The sequence below is a fragment of the Choloepus didactylus genome, chromosome 5 (assembly GCF_015220235.1).
Source record: "Choloepus didactylus isolate mChoDid1 chromosome 5, mChoDid1.pri, whole genome shotgun sequence".
Lineage (NCBI taxonomy): Eukaryota > Metazoa > Chordata > Mammalia > Pilosa > Megalonychidae > Choloepus > Choloepus didactylus.
The window spans coordinates 125,748,422-125,769,349 of NC_051311.1; the positions used below are offsets into that span (position 1 = coordinate 125,748,422).

The 20,928-nt window shown below is 37.4% G+C and overlaps 1 protein-coding gene across 1 annotated transcript in view; it reads right to left on the reverse strand.

Moving 5' to 3' along the window:
- Window positions 1-11,391: 11,391 nt before the first annotated feature.
- The window catches only part of ANKMY2 (ankyrin repeat and MYND domain containing 2), a 52,405-nt gene continuing 42,868 nt past the window's right edge, over window positions 11,392-20,928 (reverse strand). Inside the window, exons 8-10 of the mRNA XM_037836834.1 lie at window positions 15,877-16,005; window positions 13,964-14,093; window positions 11,392-12,539 (exon numbers count right to left, since the gene is read on the reverse strand). Of these exons, the coding sequence (XP_037692762.1) occupies window positions 12,355-12,539; window positions 13,964-14,093; window positions 15,877-16,005 (444 nt within the window). The 3' untranslated portion in view covers window positions 11,392-12,354. The remainder of the gene's footprint in view (window positions 12,540-13,963; window positions 14,094-15,876; window positions 16,006-20,928) is intronic.

Sequence of the window (20,928 nt, forward strand, 5' to 3'; positions counted from 1 at the left end):
ATCACAGTTTATTTTTCCAGTCTACTGTTTTTTTATTCTCACCTCTGTAGGCATTTGCCATTTCTCAGTGTGGGTTAATGATCTGGGCTTGGCTCAGCCAGAGCTTGCTGCTAGGAGAAAGAGAAACTGGAAAAGCTTTTAGCATTGGCCTGGTATCCACAAGAGTCCACCAAATTGGACATTTTTGGTAACTCAAACACATGGTTGTTTTTTCTCAGAAGACATTTGCTGAATTCTGAAGCTGCATGGGAGGCTAACAAGTTCCATCCAAAGCTGAAGAAGTGGGACTGAAATCACACCAAGCAAGAGATGAAAGCCCTAGAGGGAGTAGTAAGTTGACACTGAGAGTCTACAGCCTCCTTTCACCTGCAGCCATTTATCATTCTGTACGTAGCTAGAGTCTGAAAATTCAGCTGTGGTCCCTGGCAGGCTTGCTGCTGGGGGAAAGAAAAAGCAGAGATTTGAGCATTCATGTGGTTAAGTGGCTGCTATCAAGGCAGAAGTGATGGCATGTGGCTTCCCAGAAGAAATGGAAATATTCTCTTGCTTTCTCTCCTGGACCATTTATTCTGAGTGATGCCAGCTGCCTTGTCATGAGGACCCTCAAGCAGTCCTCTGGAGAGATCCGCAAGGTGAGGAAATGAGATCTCCATTCAGTGCTATAGAAAGATCAAGATTCACCCCCCAGCTTCCAGATCTGAGACACTGCTTAGACTCAGAGCCTGTTGACTAAAGGAGACATCAGATCCTCTTGAGAAACCTCTATAACACCACAGCGAGAATATACAGTAGTGTTTCCCCCAATCCTTTCCCCAGTGGGACCCTCTCTTGCTCAGAAAACTGCACATTGGAAAGGGTGAATAATCAGTTCTTATCACAACTGTTAGGATAAATGGTCTTACCTCAAAGTGATGCAAGTGGACCCAAAATACCATCATGTCCCATGGTCAGAAAGGGGGTGTATGGTAGCCAGGTGACAAATGGAGACCAGGCTTAAGAGGTCTCACAATTGTTTTAATGGGTATTTTGACCCACCCTGTGGTCATTTTTTTAGTTCCTGAAGAAATGCATAATAGGAATGGATGTAGATAGCAGCTGGAAGAACCCTAATTTTGGTTTCCTGTGGCTTTCTGAAATTGCAAATCAGAAGCAATATTATATCACAGATGGAATGGCAGAGATTAGTGCTTCCCTGAAGACTTAAAAGATACAAGTGTTCTCACTACATCTCCAATTAATTTACTGCTCTGGCCCCTAAAAATACCCAATGGAAAATTAGTCAAGTAGTAACTCCATTCAATCCCTGTGCTGGATATGGTATATTTGCTGTAACAGCTCAACCCACCCTCTAGTTCTAATACTGAACTATTAATCTGGAAAATCCATTTCAATCCCTATCAAGACATTCATCACCTAGTCACAGGGCTGGATTAACTGTCCTGCTCTTAGTAACAGTGTAGTCCAAAAGAACCTTGATTGTGTAAACATTCCCACAGCCACATCACTGGTTCATCTCATGTTAATCAGGCCTGAGGGGCAGGCAGTGGCAAGTACTCTGGATGCTATGGTATTATGCCTGTGTGATGGTGGGTAGGAGAAAACCCCACGAAGATTCAGGGGCCTGCCACACTGGTTGTGTTAGAGGTCTTTTACCTCCCAAGGTAAAAGACAAGTTACGTCATCTTGCACTTTCTATCACTATGAAAAAGTCACATCATTCGTTAGGCATCTTTGCATTTTGGAGACAGCAAATGTAACACTTACGAATAGTAATCCTACCCATTTCTTGAATGACTTTAAAACATACTAGTTTTAAGTGGAGTGTGGGGCAAGCAAGTTGTAGGCTAAATCACAAGTAGCCCTGAGGCTTTGGTTTTATGATTATGGTGGTATGAAAATGTGTCCACAAATTCTTTGATACTCCTCTCTCCAACAGGTGGAATCTAATTCCATTCCTCATGATTGTGTGCTGGACACACTTCTAACAAATAGAATATAGCAGAATTGATGGTGTGTGGCTTCCAAGATTAGGTCATAAAATGAATCAAAACATTCTCTTGCTCTTTCTCCTGGATCACTTATTCTTTGAGGGTGCGTCAGCTGCCATTCCATGAGGACACTCAAGCAATCCTCTGGACAGGACCACAAGGAAAGGAATTGAGGCCTCCTTCCAAAAGCCAATGAGAAATCAAGGCCTTCTGCCAATAGCCATTTGAGTAAGCCATCTTGCAAGCAGATCCTCCAGATCCAGTTAAACTTACTGATGCCTGCAGTCCTAGCTGGAAACTTAACTGCACCTTCCTTCGAAACCCCAAGCCAGAATCATCGTGTTAAACTGCTACTGGATTTCTGGACTGCAGAAACTGTATGAGATAATGTTTATTGTTGTTTTAAGCTGCTAAATTTTGGGATAATTTGTTACACAGGATAATTTGCTACAAAAAAAAAAAAAAAGGGAAAAAAAAGCTAATACAATAACCCAGCATAATCCATGGTGCTGGGGGTATCATGGGTACATAGAATGCTTTTGCCTTGGGGGGAAATATCCCTGGAGTCTCTGGTAAGCTCTAAGAGGAGAGAGACAATACAGTCCTCAAGGGTTCATGAGCAAGTCATACTCTACATCAGAGAACTAGTCATTGTTCCCATAGAAGTTCTAAGTATGCAACTGCATCCTCGTACTAAGTAAGAGCCTGGTCACTGAACATCAAGTAAATGCTTGACTGAAGCCTTTCATCATGAGCTAAGTACCCATAGACCCACTAAGCAATAATGTTGCATGGATGTCACAGCAATTTATTTGAAATAGTATATTTGGGATCATATTTAAGCTGGTCCTGTAAGTAGTAAAAATAGTATTGATTTTTATTAGGTTGTAGTAAATCAAAGATAGTGTTGGAGATTGAACCATGTCCTCCACAAAAGACATGTCAAGTCCTAAGCCCATGTCCTGTGGGTGTGAATCCATTTGTAAATAGGACCTTCAAAGATATTAGTTAAGGTGTAAACTCATTCGTGAATAGGATCTTGGATATCCTATTTTAGATGATGTCAAATCAAATCAGGATGGACCTTATCCATAAGTATAGAATCTTCATAAGCAGAGGAAATTCAGGTGCAATAAGCAGCAGAAGCCAGGAGACAGATTGCCATGACACAAGAATCACTGAATTTCACTATCACTGAAATACTACAGACTGTGGAAGAAAGTAAGACCTGGTGATACCTTGATCTTGTTCATTGTGTGGTATTTGTCATAGCAGCCCTGGCAAACATTCACACACTTTCAGAGTCTCCGAGCCTTGCTGTAGAGGTATTTCCAACACAAGCCTGCATGGTTGAGGGAGTTATTCTGCTTAGCAAGATTTGACCCAGCACATTTTACTAATTCACACAGAGATATCATCTGAGCTAGTGGCAGCTATGCCCTACCCCACCTAATGGGTGCTCCAGTCCAGACACCATAACTATTAACTGCCCACCATAGATCTGCAACTTCTCTCATAGTTCAAATTCCCAAGAATGGACATTTTCAGATTGGCCCAGATGATGTTTTCAAGCCAAGCCAATAATGGGCTAGGCAACTGATGGGTCTCCCCAGGTTCTGGTGTTTCCCCTTGGCTAATCAGCAATGGCCTCTTCCTTCTTAGCAAGAGCTGGGGAGGAAGCCAATTCCCTGCAAAGAGCACCCATGCAAGAGCAAGCATCTTGTAACACAGGCAGAATTTTTCTAAGCTCATACATAAACCAGAAAGAAAGACTGGGAAATCTTTAGCAGCAGACCAACCTGAGTTTTCCTAGCTATGTGATCTTAAGTTATTCAACATTTACAAGACCAATTAACTTCATTTACAAAATCTAATTTTAATAACACCACTAACCTTATTATGAAAACTACATTCAAGTTTCTCTTTTAAATAGTAAATGAACTTATTATGCGATGATAAATGTGCTAAAGAGATTATAAAATATTTGTAAACAGTCCTAGCGTAATAGAATATGCTGGGGTAGAGTACAAAATACTGAAATATGAAGCAAAACCAAGAGAAAGATTTTAACAGCCTTCTAAGTGACCACTCTGCTTCCAGTCTTTTCCATTTTGACTCAATCGAATGAAAATGCTCTTTTACTTTGTTGACACATTCTCAAACTTTTTCCATCTTTCCATCCTGGTCTTCTTTACTGACTGGATTTCATCCACCAAGTAAAGGATGGTATTCCCCAGCAATTACCTTTGGCCTCTTTTCTGGTCCCCCTTCTCATTCCTTCTTCATTCTATGAATGAAGGCTTTAACCTCCACCTCCATGCTGAAGATTAGCAAACCGATATCTAATCTCTAGACTCAGACCAAATAACCAGCTAACGAGCTAAGGCATCTTCAACTAGATTTGCTGAAAATCAGAATGTCCAAAAGTGATCTCATTTTTAATTTCTAAAAGATCTGTACCTGCCACGCTCTCTTCTCTCCAATCCATTGCCCAACGCCTAAATATTCTTCTACAACGGGATTCTGATCCAATTCCTTCCCTGCTAAGAATGGTTCAGAGACTCCCATTTCTATGTATCAATAGAGCTTTCCTTTTATTGCTGAACAGTATTCCATATATGGATATAGCACTGTTTGTTTATCCATTCTGTCATTAAGGGATATCTGGGTTGTTTTCAGCTTTTGATTATTAAAATAAAACTGCTATAAACATTTATGTACAGGTTTCTGTGTGAACATAAGTTTTTATTTCTCTGAGATTAATACCCAGGAGTGCATTTGTGAGCCATACAGTAAGCATATATTCAGTTTTTTAAAGAAACTGCCAAATTCAGCAATGTATTAGGGATTCAATTCTCTGCATTCTCACCAGCATACGGTGTTCTCACTACTTTTTATTTTTGTCATTCTGATAATTATGTAGTGATATCTCATAATTTTGATTTGCATTTCTCTAATGGCTAATAATGTTGAATATCTTTTCAGGTACTTATATGCCACCTGTATTTTCTCTCTGATAAAATGTCTGTTCATGTCTTTTGTCCACTTTCTAATTGGATTATTTCTATTTTTACTGTTGATTTTTGAGAATTCTTTATATATATTCTAGATACTAGACCTTTGTCAGATATGTGGTTTGCAAATAATTTCTCCCAGTCTGTAGCTTGTCTTTTCATACTCTTTATAGGGTCCTTCACAGAGCAATAGCTTTCAGTTTTGACAAAATTTAATCATTAATTTTTGCTTTTATGGGCCATGTCTTACACATCTTTGCTAACCCTAGATCCCCTGAAATTTTTTCCTGTATTTTTTCTAAAAGTTGTATAGCTTCACATTTTTTTAAAATCTTCATTTTATTGAGATATATTCACATACCATGCAGTCATACAAAACAAATTGTACATTTGATTGTTCACAGTACCATTACATAGTTGTACATTCATCACCTAAATCAATCCCTGACACCTTCATTAGCACACACACAAAAATAACAAGAATAATAATTAAAGTGAAAAAGAGCAATTAAAGTAAAAAAGAACACTGGGTGTCTTTGTCTGTCTGTCTGTCTGTTTCCTTCCCCTATTTTTCTACTCATCCATCCAGAAACTAGACAAAGGGGAGTGTGGTCCTTATGGTTTTCCCAATCCCACTGTCACCCCTTATAAGCTACATTTTTATATAATTGTCTTCGAGATTCATGGGTTCTGGGTTGTAGTTTGATAGTTTCAGTTATCTACCACCAGCTACCCCAACTCATTAGAACCTAAAAAGGGTTGTCTAAATTGTGCGTAAGAGTGCCCACCAGAGTGACCTCTTGGCTCCTTTTGGAATCTCTCTGCCACTGAAGCTTATTTCATTTCCTTTCACATCCCCCTTTTGATCAAGAAGATGTTCTCCGTCCCATGATGCCGGGTCTTCATTCCTCCCCAGGAGTCATATTCCATGTTGCCAGGGAGATTCACTCCCCTGGGTGTCTGATCCCACGTAGTGGGGAGGGCAGTGATTTCACCTTTCAAGTTGGCTTAGGTAGAGAGTGAGGGCCACATCTGAGCAACAAAGAGGCATTCGGGAGGAGGCTCTTAGACAATTTTAGGGAGGCCTAGCCTCTCCTTTGCAATAGCTTTACATTTTATATTAAGTCCATGGTCCATTTCAAGTTAATTTTTGTAAAAAATGTGAGACCTAAGTCAAGGTTAATTTATTTTGCCTGTGAATGTCCAATTGTTCCTGAACCATTTGTTGAAAAGGCTATTTTTTCTTCTTTGCATTAATTTGCACTCTTTTAAAAAATCAGTTGTGCAAATTTATGTAGGTGTATTTGGGGATTCTCTATTTTGTCCCAGTGATCAGTGTTTATATCCCTCTGCCAATACCACACAGTTTTGATTACAACAGCTTTCTTGAAATCCAATTCCTTCCATTTTATTATTATTCTCAAAATTTTAACTATTCTATTTCTTATGCTTTTTCATATATATATTTTAGAATATTATCTATATCTACAAAAAAAAATCTTGCTAAGATTTTGATAAGAATTACATTCAACCTGTAATTCACTTTGGGGAGACTGACATCTTTACTATGTTGACTTTTCCAACTCAAGAACATGGTACATCCCTCCATTTACTTAGATCTTGTTTGAGGTCTATCATCAATGTTTTGTAGGTTTCAGCATACAAGTCCTGTACATATTTTCATACTTATATCTATTTTTTGAATGATTGTAAATGGTATTATAATTTTGATGCCCTTGTGTCTCCTGCTAGTATATAGAAATACGATTGATTTTTGTATATTAATATTGCATGCTGTGACCTTGTAACCTTGCATTTGTTAGTTCTAAGAATTTTTTTGTAGATTCCTTGTTTTTTTCTATGTGGACAATCATGTTACATACAAATAGTTATAGTTTTATTTCTTCTTTTCCCATCTATATGCCTTTTATTTCCTATTCTTGCTTTATTTTACTGGCTAGAACTTCTAGCACTTATGAGAATTAGAGTGGAGTTCCCAAACGTAGAGGGAAAGAATTCAATCTTAAACCATTATGTTAGCTGTAGGGTTTTTGTAGATGCTCTTTATCAAGTTGAGAAAGTTCACCTCTTTATTAGTTTCCTATTGCTGATGTGACAGATTTCCAAAAATTCAGTGGCTTAAAACAACACAGATATATTGTCTTACGTGCTGGAGGTTAGAATGGGTCAGGAGGGCTGTGTTCCTTCTGGAAGTTCTAGAGGAGAATCTGTTTCCTTGCCTTTCCTAGCTTCTAGAGGCCACCTGCATTCCTTAGCTTGTGGCCCCTTCCTCTATCTTCAGAGCCAGCAGCACGGCATCTTCAAATCTCTGACTCTCTTGACCTCTATTTCTGTCATCAAGCTCCTTGTCTTCCACTACTTCTGTCATCACAATGCCTTCTATGACCCTGACCTCCTGCCTTACTCTCATAAGGATCCTCATGATTACATTTGGTCTACTGTATAATCCAGGATAGTCTCCCCATCTCAAGACCCTTATTCACATCTGCAAAGTCCCTTTTGCCATGTAAGGTAACAAACGCACAGGTTCTGGGGATTGGGGCGTGGACTTCTCTGGGAGCCATTATTCTGTCTATCACATTCTCTATTCCTACTAACCTAAGAGGTTGTTATTACCATAAATGGGTGTTGAATTTCATCAAATGTTTTTTTCTAAATCAATTTGTATGATCAAATGATTTTCTTCTTCAGCCTGAAGATATAGTTAGTTGCCCTGATTGATTTTCAAATATTGAACCAGACTTGCATCCCTGGAATAAACCACACTCGGTCATGATGTCCCTAGCCCATTTTCTTCTCTCCATCATTCAGTCTCCTTATGCTTGCTTTATATATAATATCCAGCCTTTCTGAATGAAATTCAGATAGAGAGAGAGAAAGCCAGAGGGAGCAGTCACAAGCTGAAATTCAACAGACCGGCAAGGGAATGGAGAAGCCAGGAGAGGCTGCCACGTGCCTTACCACGAGACAGAGGAACTAAGGATGAAGGATCACCAGCAGCCAGCCCCGATACAGTCTTCAGGAAGAAAGTATCTGTGAGGACCCAGGGCCCAGGGCCCCATCCACTCCTCCATTACTGAGATACTTGCTGCCCCCTACATGATCAGGCAACAGACCCCTCCTCTCCAGGGAGGAAAGCATTAAAACTTCCCTCCCCTAATTACTGTTAGTAATCAAATCTTGGGAGACATCGTTGTATCCAAATCTTGTGAGAAACTGTTGTCACAAACCTTTATAAGCCACCCCCTCCTTGGCACGCCACGTTTTCTCTCTGCTGCCAACCCGCTGCCATTGGATGTCTTCTGTTTTGTAAATCCCTAATTAAACTCATGGGTAACTCCATGCCAGGTGTGTTCTTTGAGCTTTCTTTTAGTCTCAAAACTGTGAGCGAATAAATCACACTGTTTAACCACCACCCCACCACCCCGCCCCAAACTATATATATAAAACCAGGCTTTTAAATTTTACTTAGTCGGGAGGATAAGGAAAAGTACATCTACTGCATCTTTCCAGAAGTGGAAGCATCCAGATTATTTTAAAAATGTAGCTGAATGTGTCATGCTGAAGTCACAAATTCTCTTATGGTTTCTTCTGGGGCTGGTCTTTTTTTTTTTTTTTACATTTAAATCTTTTATCCATTTGGAATCTATCCTGGGATAAGGCAGTTTTGTATGAATTTATGAACTACCAAGCTACATTGCTCTGAATTGGCTGATTATGTAGCTACTTGATTTAGTCTAGACAAATTATGATCACCATTTAAAAAGAAACCTTCACCTATTTATAAAACTAAGACTTTGTCCTAAAAGGATGTATTAAACTAGCTCTGTGAACTAAGCCACAGTTCCTTTTTGGAAAAAAAAAATGTCCTTTTCATCTACTTAAGTAATTATGAGAAGGAAGAAGAAACTTGATTTTTTACTAAAAAATAAGAGCTTACTTTTTGTCTACATAAGTGATGCTTTAATGTTATCACAATTTAGGAAAGCATATACTCTTCCCCAAACAATTTTAAGCAAATGTAAAATTTTCCAAAATAAGTATCAGTAAAGAGAAACAAAAACACCTTGCAATGGTAAGCTTTTTCCCCCAACTAAAATGATAATTATAATCTAGTTCAAAACCTTAAATGCCAGTGTATTTTTTCTAAGAGCATATAAATCAAGCATATAACCAAGCTACATAAACCTCAGTGTGGACTGGTGTGCAGTGCTTGTTGTATCCAACAGCGCAAAGGCTGTTCCCTTCCTCTCTATCCCTCTTTACAGGGTCTGTTCAAGAGCTGCATTCCCTCAGGTGCCTCCCCATGTCAAGGGCTGTGTTCTGTGGCAAATCAGGAGCCAGATCCTCATCATTTATAATTGCACCCAAGGAGAAATGAAAAAAAAAAAAAAAAAAAAAGAAATCCTTCCCTCTTCAGCTTCAAGAACAAAATATCTCTTGAGAAGCTCAGAGAAGCACTCTGATTGGCCTAGTTGTGGCCAACGAAGCAGGTTACTACTTTTGGCAGCAACCATAAAACCACCTGAATTTGAAGTGGAGCAGCTCCTGCTCCACAAGGACACTAATTTGCTTCAGAGGCAGGAGACAAGGGATCCTGAGAAGATAAAAAGCACTGTAAGAATTTCTATGAAGCTTAATATCCATAATATTAAAACTCAAGAAAACTCATATACATGAAGGATGACTAAAATCAGTGACATTCTTGAGGACCTATCCACCACAGCTTGTAAAATAATGGCATATCTTTAGAGCACTATTATTTTATGGCTACAGGGATACTACAGTAAAATCAACATACTAAAAGTGTACAACAGCAGTGAATTATATATTTGAATGTGGTTAAAAGGGAAAATTTTGGGTTGTATATATGCTACCAGAATAAAAATTAAAAAAAAAAAAAATTCCATGGAACTACACAACACAGTGAACCCATAACCATGGACTATAGTAAATAGTATAACTATAAAAATGTGCTTTCAGCAATTGTAACAAACATATCACACCAATGCAAGGTGTTAATAATAGGGTGGTATACGGGAATCCTGTATTTTTTACAAGATTGTTCTGTAAACCCACAGTTTCTTTAATAATAATCTTTAAAAAGTGTACAATGAAGCAGTTGAGATGGTCAGCCTGAGCCCTAGCTGGGCCTTAATTTCCTCATCTGTGCTATGGGGATAAAAATAAAGTCTAATTCATCAGGTTCTTGTGACTATTAAAGGAGATTACATCACAAATATAATAACTCTTAGTGTTAGCTATTATTACCTATTGAATAAAAAATTGAGTCTAATTTCCTAATAAACTCACTTGAATATTCTGTTTCATCAGCTCTGTGTAAAAGAGTTATTGGTATATTAATAATATTTTAATCCTTTCGGTCCTATTTTTGTTTGAGAGAAGTTTTTTGACAGCATATTGATAATAACTCAGCATGGTTAAAAAATATATATAAATATATGTAACAAGGAAGACCACTGGTTTTGATGGTATTATAATAGAGTCTATTTTAGACTATTTGTGACAAAGGAAGGGAAGATAATCAGAATGAAACTCATTTTCACTTAAACCTGTTTTCTGACCACCCTTGCCCTGACACACATCCAAGGAAAAGTCTGATATTGACACAGTTTATGCCTGAAGTCCCCTTTGTCCAATTTTAAAGTTCCTATTTATGCCGTGTTAAGAGCGCCTATTCATATTAGCAATTCATTTCAGTGAAGGGAAAATCATCTCTACATTGCCACATCTCTTCATTTCCTACTACCTTCTACTTTTTAACAACCTTCCGTGATATTCAAAGACAAGGACCATGCTTTCTCACCAGAGCACAGCACACTGTCTAGGAAGGAGTGGGGTGAAGAAATGGAGGAGAATGATGGTGACACAACTATGCAAAGAAAATAATTAAAAATCAGGGAACTCAGGCAAAAGTATGTCTGTGGGAAAGGGAGGCCTGGGAGGACTATTTTACTACCTAAAGGTAAATGTTGATCAGTATGTAGATGAGGTACTGTAATGAGTAATTTTATTTGGCCAAGACAGGCTTTTCATGATTGGCAAGTTCAGACATAATCTGCCTGCCAAATTCCTACCAAGGTAAACCTCAATATTGAATCCACTCACACAAAGTCTTCCTGGAACACTAGAGTATAGGGCGTGTTAGGTGTTGGAGGGGAAACACTGGGAGAATAAAGAAGAGAACTAGCAAAGTGAGCATGAGAATCTAGTCATTTTGATACATAACTTTGCATATTAAAATGATTATTTTATTCTCCAATATTTGCTAAGTTCCCTAATATTTGTTATCTAATATTTCCATAGTATTTGCCCCTGCACAGACAGCAATAAACCATGAATCAAGATTTGAGTCGTTATATTAGTAGGCACAATTTATTTGATAATCAACACAAGAAACTCTGAAACACAGTAGTATCATCAGATACCACACACTCTAGTTCTGTTTAAATTCTGCATACTCTAAAAACTGATGCTAGAGCATTCTCTCAATGACAGCTATACAGGTTCTGGACAGGAAAAGCCACATGAAAAGCTTACAGAAAGACAACAACCTCTCAGATGGGACTATGGCACACAAATTAGTTTTATAATAATTGTATGCTTAGCAATTATTTAATTAAAAAATCTCATGACTCATCTTTTTAAATACACATGCTGAGATAACCCAGGCTATGCTTTAGTTTCTTCTGAGGGATCTGACATTTCTGAAGATACAAATATTATAGATAAAAAGTCACTGTAGGAGCTACATCAAGTTCAGATTGCTCAGAATAGTTTCTCTATAAAACTATCATAGGCTAGACTACATCAAAGATCCTTTAACATGTAGATTTTCTTCATCACATTGCACCTTAATAAGTAGAACGTTGTTACTGCAAATAAGATTTAAATGTATTTTATTCACATGTAAGTTATGATTCTTTGAACTACCCATATCTGTGGCTATCACATTTTTCTTCCCCAAAGTCTCCTCTCCTGCACCTGTTCTGCTTGCCCCTTTGTTCCCTAGAGCCTGCATTTCTTAAAGGGATTTATTTTCCTTTGAGAACAATTGCTGCAAAGCAGGACTCAGAAAGGAATAGATATGTTTTTTCCTATACTTTGAAAAAAAAATTTTTCCATAGGAATATTCGTCTGATTATAGAACGTAAATTAGGGCACAGCAAAGTGAGCTTTTCTTGAAAGCGTCTATTGTACGAAATGTGGAATCCCGCCACGGTGCAGTGCAGGTGTCACTATGCAATGAGGACGTGAGCACGTGAGTCTCCAGCCACCTGCCAGGGTGAGGCTCATCTGAGCTGGCACTCTTACTCCTCAGATACCTGTGGACCTGCAGGAACATCCTGTAGCTTTCCCAACCCAGCATCACTCTGAAGAGACGCTTTCTCCTCTTCCACAGAATCTTTAGGACTGGAACCCTTTTGAGATGTGCCCATTTCAGCCTCTGGCTGCTCTTCGTTAACACAGTTAGAATTGACATCAAGTTTGCCATCTGATAAGAAGAAAAATTGTTATTTTGTTCCCGACATGTGTGAAAGACTCTTTTAAGTGCTTTACATGTATTAACTCTTTTAATCCCCATAACCATATGAGGTTAGCTGTGTAATTTTGAGCAAGTTTCCAAACCTTTCTGTTCTCAGTTTCTCCATCTGTAAAGGAGAGAGATGAATTTTCCATAGGAATATTCATCTGATTACAGAACATGATTGTTGTTTGGGATCTGACAAAATCTGAGCTCTCGTATAGCTTTGCCTTTAGTTAGCTTGATGTCCTTGGGTAAGTAATTGCCTCATCTCTTCACAACAAGATTGTTCCCTTAATATAAAATAGGGATAATAAAGTCCATGCTACATTTGTGAAGAACAAACGTGTGTATAACACTTAGAATAGTGAGAATAGTATGTACTGAACAAGCCATTGTGAGAGAACAGAAGCTTACCAACTGGGAGCTCCTGCTCTGCTGACAATTCTTTCACAATGGCTTGTTCAGTACATGAACAGCTGTTAATCTGTGTCCTCAACATACAGGATAAAAAGTTTGGTCCAGGAAATGGGAGAAGACACAGCAGTGAGAAAGTCTGACACATTCTCTTTATGCTAAATGATTTCTTTTTGTGCAAAGCATCCAATCCCACTAATAGAACCATGTAATAAAGGGAGCATTGTCCCTGACGGGTGGAGCTGAAACTGCACAGTATCAGAATCACCCGGACAACTTGTTAAAACTATATACTCACCCCAGAACATATGATATATTCTCTGGGGAGGAGGGTTGGGGCTGGGGGGCTCTCTTCCTCCCCAGTATAAGAATCACTGCTGAAGCAACTCACTGTTTCTCATGAAAATGAGTCATATTCCTTACAAGGGATGGAAAGAAAAACAATATGGAACTCACTGCTCTGACACTTGTACAAATTTAATCTGTAAATTAGATCTGCAATTTAATCTGTAGTTTATAAATTTACACTGTAATTTCATCTTAAGTTTTGAAATTTAATTATGAAATTTAAAGACTTCAAGCCTGAAAATCTTTTGGTAGCCATTACGGGAAATTTGATTATTTTCTTATCCAAAGGCCTTAAAATCCTTCTTGAGCAGAATATAAGTGAGTACCCATGGGAGTCCCATGTCCCAGGGCAGTCTTGTGGGCAAGACTATAGAATGTGGAACAAACTACAATCTTCACAATTTTATGTCTCCTTGTTTTCCAGTGAGGTCCAGGCTGATCACATTCTATGCATTATGCCAAGGAGTCCAAACAGGGGCACACAGAGTTTCAGTATGACCCTAATGGAGGTTATCACCAAGTTTCCTAGTCTCCAGAGAAGGATCAGTTCCTGTGTGCTGTGTGTTAATATCACCTGTCATTCCCCTCCCTGCTGAGAAGTAGCGTGAGCTTAGTTTTAATATACATACTGTTCTCCTCTTGACTCTTTGCTTTGGCAGCCTCCAATTGTTGCTTCTCATAAATATCCTTTAGATTCTTACAGACTTTTTTATGTGCAAACCAGTGTGTTTTCTGGCAGGTTTGATTGCAGTATATTACCTGAAAGCAATTGTAGGTTTGTTTTCATTTCAAGAGCTGTGATTTCATGATTTTCCAAGTAGGACATTAAATGAAGAATTATCCTATAAAAATGTTGTTTTCCCTGCTTTATTTTAAAACCATGATGTGTACATGTATACGGATTTACAATTGTAATTTTTAGGTTATAAATTAAAACAATAATGGATATACAAGTAGCAATCTACCAACACTCTTCTAACAAATGGTTTCTTAAGAACTTACTCTATGACAGAACACAACGACGAAGAAGATACAGTTGTCCCAGAGAACCTGGGTTGAGCAAGAGTAGGATGTGTCAGAATGGAGGGAGGTGAATACCTAAGTTATTATAAAATAGAACAGGAAAGAACAGTAAAGAGAGCACAGAAGAAGCAGTGAAGTCAGGGTAGACAGGGTAATGGGAAAGAAGCATTCTAGGTGAAGGGAATATCTTGTACAAAAATTGCAGGATTGAGGCACTGAATGTTCAAGGACAGCAAGAAATCTGATGTCAATAGAGCTCCAATCTTTATAATTGGGAGCAGTGAAGAGGTGGGAATAAACCTTATTAAACACTTATTAAATGCCAAGAACTTTACTAGGCCCTTGGACATAAGCGATACAGTAGATTGAATTATTTTCCCCAGTTCTTCACTCTTCTCTCTATTCAAACCCTTTCCCATGTGATCTCAAAGTTCCTTTACCTGAGGAGGGTGGTGATTTGGCTTTAGATTTGGTCCCCTGACCTGTTTTGCAAAGAATGAGACAGCATGATAATTTCAAAGTTGTGCCTCAAGAGGCATTATGTGTTTCTACTTTCCCTCTAATGCTTCTGCCATCAATCATGAGAACATGTACAGCCTGGCCTTCTGCTCCACGGAGGGTGAGAGAAATGTGGACCAGAGCTGCCCCCGCTGAGTGCAGCCAACCACAAATGTGGCACAAATAATAAATGACTGTTGCTTTAAGCACTGAATTTTGGAGTTTTCCCTAATGAAGCAATAGTTAAATGATACAGATGGTCTCATTAACTTCTCACATCTCTAGCTCCATTTTACACATAAGGAAACAGAAGTTTAGAGAAGTAAGTAATTAAAGTAGACAGAGCTGAAGAAGCAGGTTATAGCCTATTGTGATAGATTTCATACAACATGCTGAAAAGTTCCAACCTTAAAATCAATAGGAAATTATCATTGCCTATAGGGAAAAATGAATGTCTAGATGCATGCACGTGTGCAATATGTGGGTATGAAAGAAGAACGAGATCAGAAATATGATAGTTCTGGCACAGGTGAGGAGGACAGTCCATAGAGAGGAAAGGCTGGTTACAATCAGAGGGGGGGATGTAGTTTTACAAGAAAGAGTTAATGAAGAGATTGCAATTAAAGTCAATATCAAGAGTTAAGACTGTATACTTATTAATTGTTTTATTCTGGGTTTCCATATCCATGCCAGTCTAAATATTCCTGTGCTATGGATAATGGTTCTTTCTTATTTTCTCATATTCACTAGTTCATATCCTTTCTGTTTCTGAGGTGGTCAGCTTAGAAATTGAGGCAGCCTGAGAGTTTGGCAGAAGGCAGACAGGGTACAGATCTACATCTATCCTGTAGTTCTCTATAAGTAATGGATATAATACTTTACCGATAATGTTTGAGGATGTATTAGAAAACGATGTATTACACAACTCAACTGTGACATTTGTAAATCATTAAAACCGAATATTAGCTTGGATGAAAATGCAAACCAGATATCAGTGAACTTAAAAGAACTCCATTCTTACCATTTTGCAAACTGAGCATCTTTTACTTGCTCCCTTTTCTCCACAGGTTGTGCAAAATTCAACATCCACAAAACCCACCTGACCTGTGATGGCCTGGGTAAGTACGGAGAAAGCGGTGGGATCAGAACCCTAGATTAGACATGGAGAGGAGAGAAAGAACTCAGAAATCACCATGTAAAGACTACAGAGACAATACCCCATGAACAATGCTGTCCAGAAACAGAGACACAAGAGGAGAAATCATTAAAGCTAGAGATTACATAGACTTTATATTGGACAAAATGACTAACACACTACTCTTTCAAGTATACCTCTCTCTGAACAGAAAGTACACTGGGGAGGTAAGTCAAAGACCACAAAAATTAAAGAGAAAAAAATTGGTTCTACTTTAGAAGAAGAGCATTTTTCAATTAGGATACCTCAATAAGCCCATACTGATTTCAAATAGAGGAAAATGAACTCAGAGTGGAATTCTCTTCTGAGAATTGGCATGAAGACAATTTACGTATTTTGTTGAACAATTCACAGATGTGGCACAAATGTTCAAGTATCCTAGTTCTTAAAAGTGGGTGCAATTTAAAGTATTTTAAAGACTTGATATTTTAAAAACTACTTGCTTGATGTGAGTCTGCAATGTTAATAGTTAAATTATCATTTTTATCACAGGGATTTCCTAAGTTCATTGGAGTATTAAGAAAAGCCCAAAGTGTGAAAATTATTATTATAGGAAATAAAATATTAAAAATTAGAAAGGGTTGCTAAAGAGGATTTATGGAATGTTTTACATAGAAAATTATAAAGATAAATATTTATCTATCTAGGATGATGACACTAAGACCTATTTAGAGCAAACAAAAATAATTACACAGTTTCTAGTTATCTCAACTACACCTAACAGCTAGCTCATGGTTCAAAATTTGTTCATTTTCAAAATTTTAAATTTATCCCCATCCACAATTTTGCCGCTTTTCATCATTTGAATCTCAATTTATTTCCTGTTTGTTTATGAGAATTGTTTCTGAGAACAGTTGTCTTCATATTATTTTACCAACTTTACATAACAGATTTAAAAATATCCCAAGAACATTCCACACTCTTTTGTATATGTAAGGTAACCAAACAAATTATTCAAATGATTTAAGATGTATTTTAAGTGTAGCACCCATTTTGAAACTGTCATTCTCCTCTGAATACAAATAAAAATGACTGAGTTCACTTTCTTGCTAAAGGGCTAAGAAATTTCTTTTGGAATGAAGATAGTGTAATTGTGGGAAAAAATTTAAGTGAAATGAAATCACAGCTATTAGATACTTAAGTTAACAATTTCATCAGAAAGGAAAATCTATGCTCACTGTGCTCAACTACCGGTGTGCATCAGAGAAGTTGTTAAAATTTCAGGCTCTGGCACCTACCTGTACCTTCTCCAAACTGGAATTTCTAAGGAGATGGTCTGGATAGCTGCATTATTACAAATACCCCCAGATAATTCTTAAATACACTAAAGTTTGAGAGATACTGATACTTAATACCCTACTAAACACTTACAAACTATTTCTTTTGACTCAAGTAGAGTACTGGTTCAAATAACAGTCTCATCAACAAAGCAAAACAGTAACAGACTTCACAGCAATTAAACTTTTTTTTTTTTAAACAATTTGCATGAAACCTGTTCAAACTCTCCCCAAAATGGGACTTCTATAGGAGTCAGACGAGATGCTAACATTCTCACATATGTACATGAAGGGATATTTTGCTAGAACATATTAGTGTGAATTGATGCTTTAGAAAAATCAACAATGGTAGAACTGAGTTACCATATAGAACCTTTCTTCCTTATACAAAATTTTGCCACCTACTTTGTTAAATTAAGAATCACTTTAGTCACCAGAGCTGCTCTCATGGAAAGCTATTCGGTCTAAAAGCAAACAGATGTTTTCTTCAATGTTCACTATAAAATCAGAGACAGTAACTAGCCTCCCAAAGTTAAAATATACACTGTTAATGGATAAAGCAAAACATCTTTGCAAAACTAGGTAGAGTGAATCAACACCTCTGTAGGAGGGCCCGGGCGTCAGCATCATTATGAAGTGCGATAGGCAATTCTCACGGCAAGCAGGTCAAGAACCAGTTGTTTTGGGAAAAGGTTGGCATCCCTATAGGGGTTTATGAACTTGTAGTGTAACCAAACCTATAAGGCAGTAAACAGTGATTATCTGGGACACTCACAATCACAAGCATTCCAGATAAGTAAGTATTGCCGGACAATTGAATATATAGCTAACTAAAACCAAAATTTAAAAAAAGATCCCAAAGAATCTACACATAAAAAACTACTAGAGCTAATAAATAGATTCAACAAAGTTGCAGGGTTCAATATTAACATGCAAGAACCAGTAGTGTTTTTATGCTCCAGAATGAACAATCTCAAATGGAAATTAAGAAAACAATTTCAGTTACAACAGCGTCTACAAGAATAAAATATCTAGAGATAAATTTAACCAAGAAGGTGAAAGACTTGTACAATGAAAGCTACAAAATATTGCTAAAAGAAATTAGAGAAGACCTACATAAATGACAAGACATCCATATTCATGGCTTGGAAGACTAAATATTGTTAAGATGTCAATACTACTCAACGTGATCTACAAATTGACACAATCTCTATCAAAATTCCAGCAGCCTTTTTGGCTGAAATGGAAATGCCAACCTCAGATTCACATGGAATCACAAGGGGTCCCAAATAGCCAAAAAAAATCTTGAGAAAGAACAAAGGTAGAGGTCTCATATTTCCCAATTTCAAAACTTATTACAAAACTACAGTAATTAAAACAGTATTGTTCTGCCGTAAGTATAGACACAGAGACCAATGGCATAGAATTGAACATCCAGAAATAACCCACATATTTATGACCAATTGATTTCAAAAAGAATACCAAGACCATTCAATGCGTAAAGAACAGTCTCTTCAAGAAATGGTGTTATGAAAACTGGATGTTCACATGCAAGAAAATGAAGATGTACACTTCCCTCCTACCATATACAAAAATGGATCAAAGACCTAAATACAAGAGCTAAAACCATAAAACACTCATAAGAAAACATAAAGGAAAATCTTCATGACCTAAGATTTGGCAATAATTTCTTAGATATGACTCCAAAAGTACCAAAGCAAAAGAAAAAATAAATAAATTGGACTTCATTAAAATTAAAAGCCTCTGTGAGTCAAAGGACATTATCAAGAAAGTGAAAAGAAAACCTACAGAATGGGAGAAAACAGTAGCAAATCATGTATCTGATAAGGGTTTAACATCTAGGATAAATAAAGAACTCCTACCACTCAACAACAAAAAGACAAACCATCCAATTAAAAAATGGGCAAAGGACTTGAATATCAATTTCTCCAAAGAATATACACAAATAGCCAATAAGCGCATAAAAGTTGTTAATATCATCAGTCATTAGGGAAATGCAAATGAAAACCACAATGAGTTACCACTTCACACTGACTAGGATGGCCATTATTAAAAAAATGGAAAATAATAAGTTTTGACAAGGACACAGAGGAAATGCAATCCTTATACATTATTGGTAGAAGTGTAAAATGGTGTGGCCATTGTGGAAATCAATTTAGCAGTTCCTCAGAAAGCTAAGTATAAAATTACCATATGATCTAGCAGTCCCACTCCTAGGTATATACCCAAAGAAAGACTATGTTCTTTTAATCCACTCTTGTAGGGGCAGACCTATTGTGGGTGGGACCTTTTGATTAGGTTATTTCCATGGAGACGTGACCCCACCCATTCAAGGTGGGTCTTAATCCCTTTGCTGGAGTCCTCTATGAGAGGATAAAAGCAAGAACTCAAACAGATATTTGCACACCAATGTTTATAGCAGCATTATTCACAGTAGCCAACTGATGAACAGATAAACAAAATGTGTTATACACATCCAACGGAATATTATTCAGCCATAAAAAGGAATGAAGTCCTGATACATGCTACAACATGAATGAACCTTGAAGACACCATGTTGAGTGAAATAAGTCAGACATAAAAAGAGAATATTGTACAATTTCACTTATATGACAACTAGCATATGCAAATTTATAAAGACAGAAAGTAGATTATAGGTTCCAGGGTCAGGAGTCAGCATGAGGAATTGGGAATTAATGCTTAGTATGTGCAGAGTTTCTATGTGGGGTAATGGATGGTGGTGATAGTAGCACAACATTGTGAAGGTAACTAATGCCAACAAACCCACTGAATTGTATATGTAAAAGTGGTTAAAATGGGGAAGTTTATGTTGTATATATGTGTGCTGGTTTGGATCTGTTACATACCCCAGAAAAGACAATTTTCTTTTAATCCACTCCTGTGGGTGCAGACCTGTTGTGGGTGGGACCTTTTGGTTAGGTTCTTTCCATGGAGATGTGACCCTACCCATTCAAGGAGGGTTTTAATCCCCTTGCTGGAGTCCTCTAATAGAGGATAAAAGGCAGAGATGTTTTGTAGAGAGCTCAGAAATGCTTAGAGAGAAAAAGCCCAGAAATGGAGAAAGCCATTTTGAAACCAGAACCTAGAAGACCAATAGACGTTGCCATGTGCCTTCCCATGTGACAGAGGAACCCCAGATGCCACTGACCTTTCCTCAGAGAAGGTATCTGTATCTTGGTGCCTTAATTTGGACATTTTTCATGGCCTTAGAAGTGTAAATTTGTAACCTAATAAATCCCCATTGAAAAAACCAACCCATTTCATATATATTGCAACTTTAACAAACCGAAACAATATGATACCACAATTTTTAAAAAATGCAAGAATAAAAAAAAGTTCACCTTATAACCATCTGCATGCTGACACAAGGAAATATTGTTTATTAAACTATCAGCTATAAAAATATAAGAAAGGGCTGACCAGAAGGGAAAAGGATAAAGAGAAACAGGTTTGATATTCAAAGATATCTCTGACATTTGTTCCTGGAAATTCTCTAAAATAATAAAAATAAACATTAAAGAGAAGTTGCTCTTAACTGTATAAAATTTAGTAATTAGGT